This window comes from Salmo salar, chromosome 03 (genome assembly GCF_965601325.2).
Source record: "Salmo salar chromosome 03, fSalSal1, whole genome shotgun sequence".
Taxonomy (NCBI): Eukaryota; Metazoa; Chordata; class Actinopteri; order Salmoniformes; family Salmonidae; genus Salmo; species Salmo salar.
In genome coordinates this window covers 74,910,166-74,930,042 of record NC_138293.1, presented here as the reverse complement: position 1 = coordinate 74,930,042, position 19,877 = coordinate 74,910,166, and the positions used below count along the sequence as shown (strand labels likewise).

At 43.6% G+C, this 19,877-nt stretch overlaps 1 protein-coding gene across 32 annotated transcripts in view; it reads left to right on the top strand.

Annotated features, from left to right (window-relative positions):
• Positions 1-3,462: 3,462 nt before the first annotated feature.
• Positions 3,463-19,877, top strand: part of LOC106601582 (uncharacterized) — a 31,254-nt gene continuing 14,839 nt past the window's right edge. For 6 of the 32 annotated variants that reach the window (XM_045715308.2, XM_082971824.1, XM_082971839.1 and 3 more), the window contains exons 1-22: positions 3,463-3,646; positions 5,776-5,820; positions 6,365-6,430; positions 6,529-6,567; positions 7,184-7,252; positions 7,466-7,552; positions 7,649-7,681; positions 7,985-8,026; positions 8,647-8,724; positions 9,161-9,211; positions 13,642-13,692; positions 14,941-14,991; positions 16,130-16,180; positions 16,320-16,364; positions 16,516-16,566; positions 17,207-17,257; positions 17,735-17,779; positions 18,069-18,119; positions 18,351-18,395; positions 18,626-18,670; positions 18,818-18,868; positions 19,014-19,061. In XM_045715308.2, the coding sequence (XP_045571264.2) occupies positions 3,580-3,646; positions 5,776-5,820; positions 6,365-6,430; positions 6,529-6,567; positions 7,184-7,252; positions 7,466-7,552; positions 7,649-7,681; positions 7,985-8,026; positions 8,647-8,724; positions 9,161-9,211; positions 13,642-13,692; positions 14,941-14,991; positions 16,130-16,180; positions 16,320-16,364; positions 16,516-16,566; positions 17,207-17,257; positions 17,735-17,779; positions 18,069-18,119; positions 18,351-18,395; positions 18,626-18,670; positions 18,818-18,868; positions 19,014-19,061 (1,162 nt within the window). In that variant the 5' untranslated portion in view covers positions 3,463-3,579. Of the gene's footprint in view, positions 3,647-5,775; positions 5,821-6,364; positions 6,431-6,528; positions 6,568-7,183; positions 7,253-7,465; positions 7,553-7,648; positions 7,682-7,984; positions 8,027-8,646; positions 8,725-9,160; positions 9,212-13,641; positions 13,693-14,940; positions 14,992-16,129; positions 16,181-16,319; positions 16,365-16,515; positions 16,567-17,206; positions 17,258-17,734; positions 17,780-18,068; positions 18,120-18,350; positions 18,396-18,625; positions 18,671-18,817; positions 18,869-19,013; positions 19,062-19,877 lie in introns of those variants that run through there. The other 26 variants (XM_045715346.2, XM_082971939.1, XM_082971907.1 and 23 more) reach the window with 18 other exon arrangements.

Genomic DNA, 19,877 nt, shown 5'->3' with positions numbered 1-19,877 from the left:
ATGTGTCTCCACCAGTGGAGGCTGGTGGGAGGAGATACAGGAGGACGGGCTCATTGTAATGGCTGGAATGGAATAAATGGAATGGTAGCAAACACATCAAACATATGGAAACCACGTTTGACTCCAATCAATTGATTCCATTCCAGCTATTACAATCAGACTGTCCTCCTATAGCTCCCCCCACCAACCTCCACTGGTCTCCACTAATCTGAGGTAGACCTAAAACAGCTTCCCTTTGCCCTTGGCTTGACAGGAACATACTAACAATATCACTCAAAAAACATTGTACTCAAAAATTTGCTTGACTGCATATAAATTCAGACATGAGCTCAATGCATGAGAAGAGTTTTTTTTTTTTTTTGGGGGGGGGGGGGGGGGACAAGTAAGTAACCAGGTTGTCTGTTTATTGGTTTTGATTGGATTGCAACTTGAATGTTATCAGTCTTCTACATTTTCTTAGGATCTTCTTGCTGCCTCCAGCCAGAATAGTGATTCATGCACTGTTTTGTCACTTTAAATTGCCGCTGTGAGCTCATGCTGGGCTGGCGTGACCGTGAGGCTCTGAGAGGGGGTAGGAGGGGTCTGAAGGGGTCACTAAGTCTAAGGAGGGGTGGGGAGGGGGTAGGAGGGGTGTGAAGGGGTCACTAAGTCTAAGGAGGGGTGGGGAGGGGGTAGGAGGGGTGTGAAGGGGTCACTAAGTCTAAGGAGGAGTGGGGAGGGGGTAGGAGGGGTCTGAAGGGGTCACTAAGTCTAAGGAGGAGTGGGGAGGGGGTAGGAGGGGTCTGAAGGGGTCACTAAGTCTAAGGAGGGGTGGGGAGGGGGTAGGAGGGGTCTGAAGGGGTTATTAGAGGCAGAGGGCCATTGAGGGTTCTTTCCTTATGGTCAGGATGTGAGTTAAAGAGAGGAGGGGTTACAGAGTAGAACTGAACAACAGGGACAAAGGCTTGGTGTATACATGTTCTCTTGAAGAAGGAATTTCAGCTTATTGGGTGTTTCTGTTTCTGGGTGTATGGTCTATGTACTTGTTAAGTACAGTGGGGGAAAAAAGTATTTGATCCCCTGCTGATTTTGTACGTTTGCCCACTTACAAAGAAATGATCAGTCTATAATTTTAATGGTAGGTTTATTTGAACAGTGAAAGACAGAATCACAACAAATAAATCCAGAAAAATGCATGTCAAAAATGTTATAAAATGATTTGCATTTTAATGAGGGAAATAAGTATTTGACCCCTCTGCAAAACATGACTTAGTACTTGGTGGCAAAACCCTTGTTGGCAATCACAGAGGTCAGACGTTTCTTGTAGTTGGCCACCAGGTTTGCACACATCTCAGGAGGGATTTTGTCCCACTCTTCTTTGCAGAACTTCTCCAAGTCATTAAGGTTTCGAGGCTGACGTTTGGCAACTCGAACCTTCAGCTCCCTCCACAGATTTTCTATGGGATTAAGGTCTGGAGACTGGCTAGGCTCCAGGACCTTAATGTGCTTCTTCTTGAGCCACTTCTTTGTTGCCTTGGCCGTGTGTTTTGGGTCATTGTCATGCTGGAATACCCATCCACGACCCATTTTCAATGCCCTGGCTGAGGGAAGGAGGTTCTCACCCAAGATTTGACAGTACATGGCCCCGTCAAATGATGCGGTGAAGTTGTCCTGTCCCCTTAGCAGAAAAACGGTGATCTTGGGGTCATAGGGAGCATTCCTCCTCCAAACACGGCGAGTTGAGTTGATGCCAAAGAGCTCCATTTTGGTCTCATCTGACCACAACACTTTCACCCAGTTGTCCTCTGAATCATTCAGATGTTCATTGGCAAACTTCAGACGGGCATGTATATGTATTCTTGAGCAGGGGGACCTTGCGGGCGCTGCAGGATTTCAGTCCTTCACGGCGTAGTGTGTTACCAATTATTTTCTTGGTGACTATGGTCCCAGCTGCCTTGAGATCATTGACAAGATCCTTCCGTGTAGTTCTGGGCTGATTCCTCACCGTTCTCATGATCATTACAACCCCACGAGGTGAGATCTTGCATGGAGCCCCAGGCCGAGGGATATTGACAGTTCTTTTGTGTTTCTTCCATTTGCGAATAATCGTACCAAATGTTGTCACCTTCTCACCAAGCTGCTTGGCGATGGTCTTGTAGCCCATTCCAGCCTTGTGTAGGTCTACAATCTTGTCCCTGACATCCTTGGAGAGCTCTTTGGTCTTGGCCATGGTGGAGAGTTTGGAATCTGATTGATTGATTGCTTCTGTGGACAGGTGTCTTTTTTACAGGTAACAAGCTCGTTACCTGTATAAAAGACACCTGGGAGCCAGAAATCTTTCTGATTGAGAGGGGGTCAAATACTTATTTCCCTCATTAAAATGCAAATCAATTTATAAAATTTTTGACATGCGTTTTTCTGGATATTTTTGTTGTTATTCTGTCTCTCACTGTTCAAATAAACCTACCATTAACATTATAGACTGATCCTTTCTTTATCAGTGGGCAAAATCAGCAGGGGATCATTTTATTTTTCCCCCCACTGTATATGTGTTGATAAATATAATAAGTTCTCGTTCAGAAATGTTATAAATATGATGTAATTATGTAATAGGGTTATGTAATAATATCATACAGCCAGTCTAATGTAGTGGATTTCCAAGGCTAGCCACCTTGAATGTATACACATTCCTATACCTTCCCCTCTGTAAACACACATAGACTTGCCTAGTTTAAATAAAGGTTAAATAAACAATCCTTTTTTTAAAAACACTGTCATACTGAAAATGCCCTTCTGTCCTACTGCCCCTTCCTTACCATCTAAACCAGGCTTCCTCAACTGAAGGCCCACAATCCACATTTAGCCCGCGGGTGGTTTTATTTGCCCCCCCCAAGTTTTCTGAGCAACATTATATATTTCGTTTTTTATTGTTAGACATAAATGTCTATAAAAACACCAGAAAATCAGCTCCAAGTGATTCCCATGCATAATAGAGAGACACGTGATCATATCCTACTGCCCATTCATTCCCTAAGCAAGGTTTGAAATTATGTTTTAGTCAAATATTATATCTGTTTCGGCTTGTTGCGGTCAATTTTCAGTTTACAAATTATTTGTAATTATGTTCCAGCCCCCCGACCATCTGCTCAAGAAAAAATCGGTCCACGGCTGAATCTAGTTGATGATCCCTGATCTAAACCATGATCTCACACTTATCACCTCTTTGAAGCATTGTCTTATCCCGCTCATCACACACAAATCACATTGCCATGTTAATATACTGGCTGGCAGCCCTCCAGCTGATCAGCAGCCTGATGTGGACTGTCTATGGATGGGCAGCGGTGGGCCTGACTGCCTGTCCAGAGAGAGAGGGAGAAAATGGGGCAGGTGCTTCGGTGCAGCGGCCAATTGCAGGGTAGAGGGCAGGGCTGGTCAGGGGGATGGTATCAAAACCAGAATCGTATTTAAGGCGTGGGCAAACACTGGAGCTGTCTACTTGTGCTGTGCCCCTGTCCAGCCGGCCAGTTTCTCTCTCTCTCTCTCCTTGTCTGTCTGTCTGTCTGCCTGTTTTTCTCTCTGCCGGACCAGGTCTCCTCCACCATGCTGGTAAAAGCGTTCCTTCAGACCTCGCTGGTCCTATGGCTGGCACAGCACACACTACAAGGAGGTAAGAGACATAACCAAGACTATCTGTGTGGAGGATAGAATGGCTGATGGAAGAGGGATGAGAGGAATGTGGAAGAGGGATGAGAGGGAATATGACAGAATATGAGAGAAAGTGAGAACGTTGTCTAAAGGATATAGATCCCAGGTGAGAGAAGAGAGAGAGATAAGAAGTCAGGCCCACGTGTGTGTGTGAGGATTGGGAAGGATAGAAAGAGAGATTAAGACATGCCACCATCATTTCTTAAATTGTAGAGTTGGCACATCTGAAATGGTATTTTTAATGAATAGTTAGAATTAATGTTGGAGTAGTTTCAAGACTGTCTTCCCTTCAAGACTGTCTTCCCTGTGGCTCAGTTGGTAGAGCATGGTGTTTGCAACGCCAGGGTTGTGGGTTCGATTCCCACGGGGGGCCAGTACAAAAAAAAAGGTATGCAATATATGCATTCACTACTGTAAGTCGCTCTGGATAAAAGCGTCTGCTAAATTACTAAAATGTAAAAAAAAAATGGCTTTGTAGAACATTATTATAATAGCATTCAGACTCATTACATTGTGTTGTGAAACACTGTACAGTAGGTGTCAGCACAGGACTGCTTGTTACCACCTTAGATCTTCACTGGTGCTTGCTTAGTGCACAGCAGTGTAAATTGGACTTAAATGTTTAAATGTTAATTATTTATTAGTTTATAGTAGTTTCCGAAGATATTGTATTGTTCTGTAAATTATGGATTTGCTTGTTTCTCAACTTAGATTTAAAAAATAAGAATATTTAACAATTGTAGTTTGATTACTTAAGTGGTTATGCATGCATAATATTCACATTATATTCATATATAAAACGTGAACTATTTTTGTTGTTGTTGGATGTGTTGCATTGTGGTCCACATTTAGTTACCTATTACGCACAACTTGCAACTTCCATAAAAAACTTGCCAATCTGAATTGTCCAAATTAAATTGAAATAACATTTGAAATATAAGATATGTTTAATATAACATTAATTCCCTAGTTGTGAAATTCCTTTGACACATGTAGTCAAATTCTCTTCTAAAAAAAGAAGCTCTAAAATTCACAGAGAAAATCAGAAAATAATTGCCAGCATAATTGCTATAATTGAATAGTTGGGGATAAAATAAAAACAATTTAAAATTGTATGGAACATTTAAACTATTCAGAGTAACTACTTTGTTTTAAACCCTGACAACATGCATTTCATGTTTCTGGTGACTTTATCTGAGAGGTCTGGAAGGCCTGTCAACATACAGATGTTGGATCTTTATTTGAGTCAGCTTGCTACAGCAGGAAAATAATCCTGCAACAACAGGAAATGTGAATTATTATGTGGATTATAATTAATTTATATTTTCCTGGGAAAATCAAGTCTGAAATTTCAAAGTGAAAATTACAAACCTCAAATACACTACAAGTTTCACATTTCATGCTTTGCAGGACATTTCTCCTGCAACATGGGGATCCAATTAAGATCCTACACCTGTACAGCTGAGTGACAGATAGCTGTAGACATGTTGCTAAACTATCAGGAATCAACTTGGGTATCATGCTCAGATATCTCTGTAAAACCACCCAACTGACATTTATGTGTCAAATTTCCAATGACTGTGTCAGATCAGGGGAAAAAAGGGGCCTACGCGGTCCTTGCTGCCTGGATCTCAGTGAAATGGACCTGCTCCAAGTCTGGTGACCCCGCTAAACCTCTGTAGTTTCATCTCGTCTGATTGCTTTGAATCAAAGCATGGGAAGGTGAGGTGGCAGCAGTGGTCCAAATTTGACAACCTGTTGTGAAAGAAGCCTTTACAACCTGCACACAGTCCCTCCTTTTTGTCTGTCTCTCCACTCCATCAATGGAGATGTCTGTTTCTCTTCCCTCAAGCTGCCCAGTTGGAGCTGAGTTTGCATGGGATGGGAGTGAGATGTACACTACTCATCATCCGATGACATCATTTAATATTTAATCAGCTGTAGTGTTTCAAATGCTTACATTATGGATGGTGGAACACTGGCACTGGCCAACAGGAAACGATGAAGGCCTTCAACTCTCTCCAAACCACAGCATAGCAGCATAGTATACTTCATAGAGTGATTTGCAATTCTGTTTTTCGTCTCTATTAGGAGTGAAACCTCAAAGTGGCAGTATGGGGAAAATGCTACCCAGGGGTAAGTGCAATTATTAGTCTCTGTATGTCTGTCTGTCTCCCCCACCCCCACATCTCTCTCTCTCTCTCTCGCTCTCTCTCTCTCTCTCTCTCTCTCTCTCTCTCTCTCCCCTCTCTCTCTCTCTCTCTCTCTCTCTCTCTCTCTCTCTCTCTCTTTCTGGGTGCAGGGATGAGAGGTGTAAAAGCTGGAGGTCAGTGGAACTTCCACCAACATTTCTGAGCCCCTAACAGATTCTGTCTTATCTCAGACTGCACTCAATTGACCCATCTTGAGCATGGTCTAAACTAATTTGCTCAACTAAATATAGCTTCAGATTAAGTTGTCTGGCATTTTTAGAATTAATTAAAACTGAAAGTGGTGCAATCGTCAATGAGAAATCCGACTGAGATTCTGTCTTGCAATGCTCATCCTCCTTATTAATGATTTAATATAGACTCATATGATACAACGTTTAGATTCTTTTCCCACCATAGAGAAACATGCTCCGCTATGGTGCTCACTGATCACTGATGTCTCATATCTCCCTCTTGCTGTGGTCTTCCAGGGGCTGGTGCTCTTGGGATACAGGGAGGCTACGGAGCCAAGCCCGCCAAAACCGGAGGAGCTGGGGGTAATATTGATTGCCATATTTATATTTTTAGTGCTGCCAATCATCATTCATAATTGAATTTATGTACCATCATGACCTGTCTTTCTAATGAATCACAGGTGGTCGTTATCCAGGGGGGGCTCAGCAGCTTGGAGGAGGTGAGTTTCTCAAAGATAGAGCTAAACCACGTACACTGAGTCTACTGTACCAAACATTAGCCCCCCCCCCCCCGCCCTCAGAACAGCCTCAATTCGCCTGGACATGGACTCTACAAGGTGTTCAAAGTGTTCCACAGGGATGCTGGCCCATGTTGACTCCAATGTTTCCCACAGTTTTGTCAAGTTGGCTGGATGTCCTTTGGGTGGTGGACCATTCCTGATACGTGAAAAACCCAGCAGCGTTGCAGTTCTTGACACAAATCAGTGTGCCTGGCACCTACTACCATACCCTGTTCAAAGGCACTTCAATCTTTTGTCTTGCCCATTCACCATCTGAATAGCACACATACACAATCCATGTCTCAAGGCTTAAAAATCATTATTTAACCTGAGGCCCCTTCATCTACACTGATTGAAGTGACTTTAACAAGTGACATCAATAAGGGATCATAGAATGACCAGGTGAATCCAGGTAAAGGCTGTGTCAGGTGTTCTTAATGTTTTATATTCTCAGTGTAAGTATTCTCTGTTTGATTCAGCTTGTGTTTATCTACTCTGTTTAATGTGTTATTTGTGTGTATCAATCTGTGACATGTCTCCACTGTCTTTCCCAAAGGGGGATACAGAGGCCCAGGAGGGGCCGGGGGTAGGGGAGGATATGGTAACGGAGGCCAGGGAGGCTATGGTAATGTCTACTACTTTACTCAACAAACAGTCTCTGAACAAGGCTTGTTAAGAGGAAATGTCTTAGTAATTTAGTTTTACATGAAATCCACAATGGCTATATGCCAAAAATGTCTAACTCTTGCAGCAGTTTTCCTTGTTGATTTAAATATTCATTCATTTATTTTAATACATGTTTACATAATATTACTTCTTCCCATTTGTCTGATTGTAGGTGCTGGTCTGGGAGCAGGAAATGGCCAAGGAATGGGGACGGGAGCCGGACTGAGCTCACAGGGTGGGAAACCACGTGGAGGTGGAGGTGAGTGAGACATTCAGGACAAGAGATGTTTTATTCCAAAGTTTGTACTAACAATGCTGAGTAAACATCATCTGTCTGTGTGTCTGTGTTTGTCAGGATACGGTGGTAATGGCTATGGCACACAGCCAGGTACGTGTTTGTTCTGTTACCTGGTATTTGTTCGTATAGAACACACAATATTTAAGATCCTTAAGTCCGTCTCCTCTGTCTCTGTCTGTTGGATCTAATCATAGTTAAGTTGAATTTGTGCCATTGTCTGTGAGTGCAGATTGGTTCTCATTTAATAAACCAGAATGTGACCTTGGAATAAAATAATAATAACTCCAGCAGTGGTGATTTAAGCTTTCTGTTTGTGGTTATGTGGTTAAATGACATGATGTAAAGAGTTATGTGTTGCATGTCCTTTGACCTTGCTACTTGTCTTGTTGCTAGGTTACGGGCCTGGAACTGGAGCCAGAGGCTATCCACGACCAGGTAAGCAGCCAATCCCTGCTGGCCTGAACCATCTAAAGGCCAATACTATAGTCTACTATTTTACAAGCCAGGGTTCATATTTTTTACAGCTCACACCTCAAGCACTTAATTCATTGAACAAACTGTCAATCCCAATCAATAAATCAGTGGGGATTTCCATATCACGCATCTTCCAAATTGTCATCTGCATACTGTACACTGTACAGTGTACATTAGCCAGCCGGGTCCTACATAGACACCAAGCATCTGTAAACTGGCTTTACAGATGTAGGATCTTCATTTGCAAAATTTGAGTTTTAAAAGATTTTCCACTTTGAAATTTCAGACTTAATTTGCCCTAATGAAAAATATATCAACCCCTACATAAATGTCCATTAAACTGACTGGTTTTGTTGGGGATTTTTTAATAATGTTACTTAGATTGATGCACAGGTGCGTCAATTTACTCTTAAAGATGAATTCTAATCACATAATAATTCACATTTTCTGTCGCAGCAGGATTATTTTCCTGCTGTAGCAAACTGGCTGAAATTAAGATCCTACATCTGTACAAGCAATGTGGTTGATTGCTGCAAAGCCTCTGTACCTCATACCCTGCATGTGGAGTTTGATAATTCCAGTTGACAGTGCCCCTTTGCAAACATTAGGTGCTGGAGCTGGGTATCCCAATGGACAGGGATCTAAGGGACCAAAACCGGGTAAACTTTCCAATCCTGCTGTGTCCGTCCGTGTCCGTCCGTGTCCGCATTCATGTTGGTTTGTTTTTACCTGCGTTTTTCAGTTTGTGCCTTCATGTCTGCTCTTCGTGTTGCCGTTTTCAATCTCTTCTGTGTAATCAGTATTTATGCCTTTTGTTGATTCAGTCAGACATGGTGTAAATGCATGTTGTTTGCTCAGTGCATTAACAGGTGTCTATCTACTTACCATCAATGGTTGTCTTTATTGTTCGGCTGCCAAATTCTTTCAAATGGGCAGCCATATATATTTTGTTGTGGTGTGATTGGAATTGTGTAAGTGGTGAAGTATGTAAGTGGGTGTGTCCGTGTATGGTTATGTTTGTGGATCAGAGCATCGTATCTGCATGAGTCCGTCCTATAGTCGCCAGTGTTGAGTAATCACTATTGTGGTCTTCAGGATATGGTGCAGGAGCTGGAGTGCCCAATGGACAGGGTGCTAAACCCAATGGTAAACATCTGCTACCCTGTGTGTTTGTCTGTCTATGTGTGTCTTTGTCCCAGTTTCTATAAAGGTGCATGTTGCATGTAGACACATTATGCCACAATCATGATAGCCAAGGACCTGCTGCATTGCCAGATGTGAAGGGCCCAAAAGCCCTTGTTCTGTTGTTCTTCAAGCACAGGGAGTCGAAAGCTATGGGCCTGCAGCTCCACTGGGAAAGGAAGCTAAGAGTTCTGGTCCTGTAGCTCAGCAGCCACAGGGGGCCAAAGGTTTTGGACCGGCAGCTCCAAATGGCAAAGGGGTCAAAAGTTCTGGTCCTGTGGCATCCCATACACCGGAGGCTAAAAGCTTAGGACCTCAGATACCCATTAGGAAAGAGGCCAAAAGTCTTGGTCCTGCGGCACCAGAACCACAGGGAGCCAAATGCTATGGACCTGCTGCAGTGGCAGATCGGAAGAGGGGTAAAGGTCAAGGTCCAGTAGCTCAGCAGCCACAGGGTTCCGAAGGTGTTGGTTCTGTGGTCCCAGAGTCACAGGCGGCTAAAAGTCTAGAACCTCAGGTGCCTGTTGGGAAAGAGGGCAAAAGTCTTGGTCCTGTAGCACAGGGAGCCAAAAACTATAGACCTACGATACCAGATGGACAGGGAGCCAAAAACTATAGACCTACGATACCAGATGGACAGGGAGCCAAACACTACAGACCTACGATACCAGATGGACAGGGAGCCAAACACTATAGACCTACGATACCAGATGGACAGGGAGCCAAACACTATAGACCTACGATACCAGATGGACAGGGAGCCAAACTCTATAGACCTACAATACCAGCTGGACAGGGAGACAAACACTATAGACCTACATTACCAGATGGACAGGGAGCCAAAAACTATAGATCTATGATACCAGATGGACAGGGAGCCAAACACTATAGACCTACGATACCAGATGGACAGGGAGCCAAACACTATAGACCTACGATACCAGATGGACAGGGAGACAAACACTATAGACCTACGATACCAGATGGACAGGGAGACAAACACTATAGACCTACGGTACCAGATGGACAGGGAGACAAAGCTATAGACCTACGATACCAGATGGACAGGGAGCCAAAAACTATAGACCTACGATACCAGATGGACAGGGAGCCAAACACTATAGACCTACGATACCAGATGGACAGGGAGCCAAACTCTATAGACCTACAATACCAGCTGGACAGGGAGACAAACACTATAGACCTACGATACCAGCTGGACAGAGGGCCAAAAACTATAGACCTATGATACCAGATGGGCAGGGAGCCAAACACTATAGACCTACGATACCAGATGGACAGGGAGCCAAACACTATAGACCTACGATACCAGATGGACAGGGAGACAAACACTACAGACCTACGATACCAGATGGACAGGGAGACAAACTCTATAGACCTACGATACCAGATGGATAGGGAGACAAAAACTATAGACCTATGATACCAGATGGACAGGGAGACAAACACTATAGACCTATGATACCAGATGGACAGGGAGACAAACTCTATAGACCTACGATACCAGATGGACAGGGAGACAAACACTATAGACCTACGATACCAGCTGGACAGGGAGCCAAAAACTATAGACCTACGATACCAGCTGGACAGGGAGCCAAAAACTATAGACCTACGATACCAGATGGACAGGGAGCCAAAAACTATAGACCTACGATACCAGATGGACAGGGAGCCAAACACTATAGACCTACGATACCAGCTGGACAGGGAGCCAAACACTATAGACCTACGATACCAGCTGGACAGGGAGCCAAAAACTATAGACCTACGATACCAGCTGGACAGGGAGCCAAAAACTATAGACCTACGATACCAGCTGGACAGGGAGCCAAAAACTATAGACCTACGATACCAGATGGACAGGGAGCCAAAAACTATAGACCTACGATACCAGCTGGACAGGGAGCCAAACACTATAGATCTACGATACCAGCTGGACAGGGAGCCAAACTCTATAGACCTACGATACCAGATGGACAGGGAGACAAACACTATAGACCTACGATACCAGCTGGACAGGGAGCCAAACTCTATAGACCTACGATACCAGATGGACAGGGAGACAAACTCTATAGACCTACGATACCAGATGGACAGGGAGCCAAACACTATAGACCTACGATACCAGCTGGACAGGGAGCCAAACTCTATAGACCTACGATACCAGATGGACAGGGAGACAAACACTATAGACCTACGATACCAGCTGGACAGGGAGCCAAACACTATAGACCTACGATACCAGATGGACAGGGAGCCAAACACTATAGACCTACGATACCAGATGGACAGGGAGCCAAACACTATAGACCTACGATACCAGCTGGACAGGGAGCCAAACACTATAGACCTACGATACCAGCTGGACAGGGAGCCAAACACTATAGACCTACGATACCAGATGGACAGGGAGCCAAAAACTATAGACCTACGATACCAGATGGACAGGGAGACAAACACTATAGACCTACGATACCAGCTGGACAGGGAGCCAAACACTATAGACCTACGATACCAGCTGGACAGGGAGACAAACACTATAGACCTACGATACCAGATGGACAGGGAGACAAACACTATAGACCTACGATACCAGATGGACAGGGAGACAAACACTATAGACCTACGATACCAGCTGGACAGGGAGCCAAACACTATAGACCTACGATACCAGATGGACAGGGAGACAAACACTATAGACCTACGATACCAGATGGACAGGGAGCCAAACACTATAGACCTACGATACCAGATGGACAGGGAGCCAAACACTATAGACCTACGATACCAGCTGGACAGGGAGCCAAACACTATAGACCTACGATACCAGATGGACAGGGAGCCAAACACTATAGACCTACGATACCAGATGGACAGGGAGACAAACACTATAGACCTACGATACCAGATGGACAGGGAGCCAAACACTATAGACCTACGATACCAGCTGGACAGGGAGCCAAACACTATAGACCTACGATACCAGATGGACAGGGAGCCAAACACTATAGACCTACGATACCAGCTGGACAGGGAGCCAAACACTATAGACCTACGATACCAGCTGGACAGGGAGCCAAACACTATAGACCTACGATACCAGCTGGACAGGGAGCCAAACACTATAGACCTACGATACCAGCTGGACAGGGGCTCGCCAGAGACTCCTCTTCACCTGCTGTTGTTTGTTTTCAGTCATCCCATTGTTAGTTGTCAACTGGGATGCATATCATCTTCCTGTTGTTTGTCTATGGTTTCCTTCCAAAAGTGTTTGTGAATGTTGCTCTTCATCTAATTACAATGTTTTAAATCTTAAAATGTATCTCAATCAGTGACTAACTCCAGGTGTTCATAGAAACCTGTCTTTAGTATGTCCATATCAGCTGTCTGTGCTTGCTAATGAATTTGGTATGGTGTTTTTTTCAAGTGTTATTTTAACATGTTATCTATGTTGTCTCTCCAGCGTCTTTGTCGTCCAATGTCTTTAACATTCTTCATATGTGTTGATTTGAGCGTGTACACTTCACTTACGCATCAAATGAGTTCTCATTTACATTAACAGCCTTGATTTATCAGAATGAGTAGTTCTTGATTTAATATATCCAGATTGGAAAAGTATTTCATTCAGTTGTGACAAAAAACTTGAAGTGACCTTCAATTAACATTTACTTGACTTCTTAGCTGAACATGTTGATGTGTAGTGAAGGTATGTGAGTGTGTGGTAAAATGTGTATAGATTTAGCAGGTGGAAACTTGTGGAATAGACACCGGCTGGAATGCACTTTTAACCAATCAGCATTCAGGATTAGACCCACCGGTTGTATAAAATGTGTATATACTGTAGCTCTACTGGTTGTTTAGGGACTGGTGATGGTGGAGCAGAGTAACCTTTTGAACTGGGTGCTAAAGGCAACCATGTGTTTGCCTGTCGTCCCGTCTGTAGCTCAGTGTGTGTGATCCTGTCTGTGCCCTGGTGTCTGTTCTATGTATCAGTGTTGCGCCACAGAGGACGGCTTGGTCCATTCAAAACTCTGACTTACATGCTAATCCGAATTCATCCCCCCCGACTCTGACAGTCTAAATATAGAGTCTCTGCTACATCCTCAGTTTAGCTTCCGTTTAGAGTGAGTGTCACAGTTTAATAGTGAACACTGCTTGTTGCGTGCTGGGGTGTTCAATATGCTGGGTCATATTGGGTTACTGAAGTATATGTATGGTTCATATTAGTTGCAGTACAAGTGTCGCTAAGACTGCATGCCCATGACTAACGTACAGATTCAACAACTTGTCAATATGTTAGCTTTTATGTCACGTGTTTGGTCTGTTTTTATATATTTTTGTACCTAATGAGTCAATGTTGTGGTCTTCAGGATATGGTGCAGGAGCTGGAGTGCCCAATGGACAGGGTGCTAAGCCCAATGGTAAACATCTGCTACTCTATCTCTGTGTGTCTGTCTCTGTCAAAAGTTTAAACTCTAACAGCAGGAAGATATGACGTTACAGTAAATATATTACAATCAGATAGCTGCTGAGTACCCTGTTTTAGGTTGTGTTGAATAACCAGTATTATGGTCTCTAGGAAGTGGTCCAGGATGTGGAGTGTCCAATGGTCACGGTGCTAAACCTAAACCCCATGTTGAACCTCTGTCTGTTGTTTCTCTGTCATCACTCTGTCTGTTGTTTCTCTGTCATCGCTCTGTCTGTTGTTTCTCTGTCATCACTCTGTCTGTTTCTCTGTCTGTTGTTACTCTGCCTGTTGCTTCTCTGTTTGTTGTTACTGTCGGTTGTTACTCTGTTGTTACTCTGTCTGTTGTTTCTCTGTCTGTTGCTTCTCTGTCTGTTGTTACTCTGTCTGTTGTTACTCTGACTGTTTTTCTCTGTCTGCTGTTACTTTGCTGTTACTTTGTCTGTTGTTTCTCTGTCTGTTACTCTGTCTGTTGTTTCTCTGTCTGTCTGCTACATACAGTACTGCATGATGCTGGCATTTCTGTATGATATTGCCCTTCTGACAAATATCACACTCTAGTGTGTGGATATCAACTGGTAACCTGCTATGATCTGTTAGGGATTTTTAAGTACACTGTTGCTGTACATTTTGACTGGATGCCTAACTTCCCTATTGAAATAGTTTTATTGTTGCTTTTGTGGTATTTGATGCAGTTTTACGCAGTGTTCAGACATGCATTCTTTAAACGGTATGTGGTAGTTACTAACCAGTGTTAGGATATGGTCCAGTTGCTGGTGTTCCTAATGGTGCTATACCTAGTGGTGCTAAACCCAGTGGTGCTAAACCCAGTGATGCTAAACCCAGTGGTGCTAAACCCAGTGGTGCTATACCCAGTGGTGCTATACCCAGTGGTGCTATACCCAGTGGTGCTAAACCCAGTGGTGCTAAACCCAGTGGTGCTAAACCCAGTGATGCTAAACCCAGTGGTGCTAAACCCAGTGGTGCTAAACCCAGTGGTGCTAAACCTAGTGGTAAACCTCTGATACCATTAATAAATGTCAGAGTCTCTATCTCTATTTCTCTATTGCTGTATCTTTCATTACTTGTGACAGAACTCAATGGTCATTGATAATATCTACAGAGATAACCATTGTTGAGTAACCAGTGTTGAGTAACCAGTGTTGAGTAACCAGTGTTGAGTAACAGTTGTTGTGGTCTTCAGGATATGGTCCAGGAGCTGGAGCTCCCAAAGGTCAGGGAGCCAAAGGCAATGGTAAACCTCTGATACCTTGTATGTGTTTACGTCCGTCTTCACTGTTTGTCTTTCTATCTCAAAGTTGAGGTTGAGCTTTCTGGTGCATGTTGTGTGGTAATTCCAAAGTTTGTAGCATATTATGCATGCATGTCTGTGTTGTATGGTACTCTATCTTTAGAACAAAATTGGTGATATGTTAATGAACACAACCAGCTAGTGTTCAAATCAAAATTGTATTTGTCACGTGCTTCGTAAACTAGAGGTGTAGACTAAGAATGAAATGCTTACTTACGGGCCCTTCCCAACAATGCAGAGAGAGACAAATATAAAAATAATAAAACAAGGATTAAAAACACTATGAGTAACGATAACTTGGCCGTATACACAGGGTACCAGTACCGAGTTGATGTGCAGGTGTCCGGGGTGACTAGGCGACAGAACAGATAATAAACGGTAACAGAAGCATATGTGATGAGTCAAAACAGTTGGTGCAAAAAGGGTCAATACAGATAACCCAAAGCTACCCACACTAACTATTTATCAGTCTTATGGCTTGGGGGGTAGAAGCTGTTCAGGGTCCTGTTGGTTCCAGACTTGGTGCATCGGTACCGCTTGCCATGCAGTAGCAGAGAGAACAGTCTATGACTAGGGTGGCTGGAGTCTTTGACCATTTGTATGCCTTCCTCTGACACCGCCTGGTATAGAGGTCCTGGATGGCAGGGAGCTCAGCCCCAGTGATGTACTGGGCTGTATGCACTACCCTCTGTAGCGCCTTAAGGTCGGTGTTTGCTAGATATTTGTGCATGGCTATAAGCTATGTGATGAAATACTAGGATCAAGGGCAGAATGTGCTGTGCAGGTGGTATTGATCAATTGTCTATAAGCAGTGTTCAGTATCAGTTGTTGTTGTCTCCAGGATATGGTCCAGGATCTGGAGTTCCTACTGTATCTGGTGCTAAAAATGTTAAGCTTTTGCTACCCTGGAGTTGTTTCTGTTTCTGTGTTTATTTCCCTGTGTCAGAGGTGATCTGCACACTCTCACTGTATTGCATGTTTGGTGATACCAATATGAGTAGGTCTTTGTCAATTTTTGTGTCAAGACCATTTTAATAGATTTGAGAATGTAGCGATAAGTAACAGTTGTTGTGGTCTCCAGGATATGGTCCAGGTGCTGGAGTTCCCAGTGATCAGGGAGCCAAAGGCAATGGTAAACCTCTGATACCCTGTCAGTGTCTCTCTGTCAGTCTTTGTGCATCTTGTCTGTCTGTGTCAAGGGCAGCATGCATTGTGTTTGCAAATGATTTTGATTTATGTTTTGTTGTTGTAACAACTGTTGTTGATTCCAGGATATGGTCCAGGAGCTGGAGCTACCAACGGTGCTAAAAGCAATGGTAAACCTCTTTCTGAGTGTCACAGGTCTATCTCCATCTCTCTTTCTTTGTTGCTCTCTTATGATAAGATACATCACTTCTGTTTATAATAAGTACAGAGCCAAGATGAATTGAGTAACAAGTGTTCAATAATAGTTGTTGTGGTCTCCAGGATATGGTCCAGGAGCTGGAGTTCCCAGTGATCAGGGAGCCAAAGGCAATGGTAAACCTCTGATACCCTGTCTGTTTGTCTCTGTCTTTGTGGTGCATTGCTGCATGTCTGTAACCTCAACTGTTTGTTACAATTAGCATATTGAAGCCTTTGACAGATAGAGTACCCAGGCCAGTGTGATAACACTAAATGTTGATGCTGGTTTGGTCTGTTGTAGAACAGGGTTGAGTAAGAGTTGTCGTTGGTTCCAGGATATGGTCCAGGAGCTGGAGCACCCAGCGGTGCTAATCCCAGGGGTGCTAATCCCAGTGGTGCTAAACCCAGTGGTGCTAAACCCAGTGGTGCTAATCCCAGTGGTGCTAATCCCAGTGGTGCTAAACCCAGTGGTGCTAAACCCAGTGGTGCTATATCCAGTGGTGCTATATCCAGTGGTGCTAAACCCTGTGGTGCTAAACCCAGTGGTGCTATACCCAGTGGTGCTAAACCCAGTGGTGCTAAACCCAGTGGTGCTATACCCAGTGGTGCTAACCCAGTGGTGCTATACCAAGTGGTAAACCTCTGTTACCATCACTAAATGTCAGAGTCTCTATCTCTATTGCTGTATCTTTCATGACTTCAGACAGAACTCAATGGTCATTGATAAGAGCTACAAAGCTAACTTGTATTGAATAACAGTTGTTGTGGTCTTCAGGATATGGTCCAGGAGCTGGCATTCCCAATGGTCAGGGTGCTAAACCCAATGGTAAACCATGGCTACCTTGTCTGTGTCTACGGCCCTATTCAATGTGTGTCTTTCTATCTCAAATTTGAGGTTGAGCTGAATGGTGCATGCTGTGTGGTTATGCCAACGTTTGTAGCATATTATGCTTTCATGGTCAGGTCATTTTTAGCACAGTTTTGAATAAGAGCTGTTGCTTTTAGGATATGGTCCAGGAGTTCCAAATGATCAGGGAGCCAAAGCCAATGGTAAACCTCTGATAACATGTCTGTGTCACACTCTGTCTCTCTGTATCAAAGTGGAGCTTCTTTGACTGTATGTTGCATGATATGTGCTACAAAAGTTGGTGCGATGTGACTCCTGAACGTTGAGAAGGATGAATATATTTGTGCATGGCCAGAGGGGAAAGGTCCCAGGGCAGCATGTTTTGTGCTCATGCAAGTGATTATTTACAATAAGTCAGTGTTGACAGTGTTGCGTAACAGCTGTTGTGGTCTCCAGGATATGGCCCAGGAGTTGGATCACCCAACGGTGGTAAAAGAAATGGTAAACCTCTTTCTGAGTCTTCATCAGTCTCTATTTCTCTGTCACTTTAGAGGTAAACTGGCTCCTTTCTCTTAGTCCACCAATCACTGGGTGACGCTCTTTTTCCTGGTCCTTCGAGCCAGACATTTAAGTACTCTGACCATTCCATCACGCCAAATAAACATGTTATTACAGTGAAATGCTATAGCATCTCTTATTATAAAAAGGTACAGAATCTCTGATGATAAAATCTACAGAGAAAACCTATGTTGAGTAACATGTATTGAGTAACAGTTGTTGTGGTCTTCAGGATATGGTCCAGGAGCAGGAGTTCCCAAAGGTCAGGGTACTAAACCCAATGGTAAACCTGTGCTACCCTGTCTGTGTCTACGTCTGTCTTCAATGTTTATCGTCCATGTCAAAGTTGAGGTCGAGCAAGATGCTGCATGCTGTGTGATAATGTTACAGTTTGTAACATATTGTTGCATGCCTGTTGCCAGTTCATTGAGCATATTGTAGAATTTGACCGATCCATGGATGCTGGTCTGGTCAATTGTAGAACAGTGTTGAGTAAGAGTTGTTGTGGTTCCAGGATATGGTCCAGGAGCTGGAGCACCTAACGGGGCTAAAAGCAATGGTAAACCTCTGATACCCTGCCTGTCTGTGTTGCATGCTGTATGGTAATCTATCTTTAGAGGAGTATTGGTGATAAGCTCCTGAACACATCCAGCTGGTGTTTGCTAGATATTTGTGCACGGCTATAAGCTATATGATGAAATACTAGGATCAAGGGCAGAATGTGTTGTGCAACTGGTTTTGATCAATTGTCTATAAGCAGTGTTGAGTAACAGTTGTTGTTGGTTCCAGGATATGGTCCAGGAGCTGGAGTTCCCAATGGTGCTAAAATCAATGGTAACCTCTTTCAGAGTGTTACAGGCTCTGAATCTCTATTCATCTGACACTCTCCTATGATAAGCTACAGAACCTCTGATGATCAGATCTACACAGCTAACTTGTGTTGAGTAACAAGTGTTGAGTAACGGTTATTGTGGTCTTCAGGATATGGTCCAGGAGCTGGAGTTCCCAGTGATCAGGGAGCCAAAGGCAATGGTAAACCTCTGATACCCTGTCTGTTTGTCTCTGTCAGTCTTTGTGTGTCTTGTCTGTCTGTGTCAAAGACATCATGTGTTGTGTTTATGCAAGTGGTTTTTATTTTCTATAAGCAGTGTTGAATAACAGTTTTTGTGGTCTTCAGGATATGGTCCAGGAGCTGAAGTTCCCAATGGTGGGGCTAAAAGCAATGGTAATGCCAGTTTAAATCTCTGGGTTTAAATAACTGGATGGCACTCATTATCATAACCTACAAAACTTTTGATAATACATTCTACAGCGCTAACTTGCTTTGACCCAGTGTTAAGTAATAGTTGTTGTGGTCTCCAGGATATGGTCCAGGAGCTGGAGTGTCTACTGGGCTTGTTGAGTAACCAGTGTTCAGTATCAGTTGTTGTGGTCTCCAGGATATGGTCCAGGAGCTGGAGTGTCTACTGGGCTTGTTGAGTAACCAGTGTTCAGTATCAGTTGTTGTGGTCTCCAGGATATGGTCCAGGAGCTGGAGTGTCTACTGGGCTTGGTGCTAAAAATGGTAGATTTCTGCTACTGGGTTGTTTCTGTTTCTCTGACTAGTCTTCATCAGTGGTGATCTGCACATTGTTCTGCATGCTGGATGGCACTGCCACTGCAACAATTATGTCTTTGTCAGCTTTACAGTTAAGACCATATTGGAAGTAAGTCTCGCTTTAACCCGACAGAATGCCTGTAACTGTTCTGGAAAGGATGTAACAGAGCTTTCCAATGGTCAATTGTAAACAGTGTTGAGCAAGTAGTGTAAAGTAATCACTAGTGTGGTCTCTAGGATATGGCCCAGGAGTTCAGCAACCCAGCGGTGCTGAAAGCAATGGTAAACCTCTGATACCCTGTCTGTGTCACAGTCTGTCTCTGTCTCTGTCTCTTTCTGTATTGAAGTGGAGCTGTATATTTAGAACTATCTTTAAAACTATATTTTTGGTGACATGAAATTTGCTGATATCCTCCCAAATGCTAGTCATCTAGTCTCTGTGAT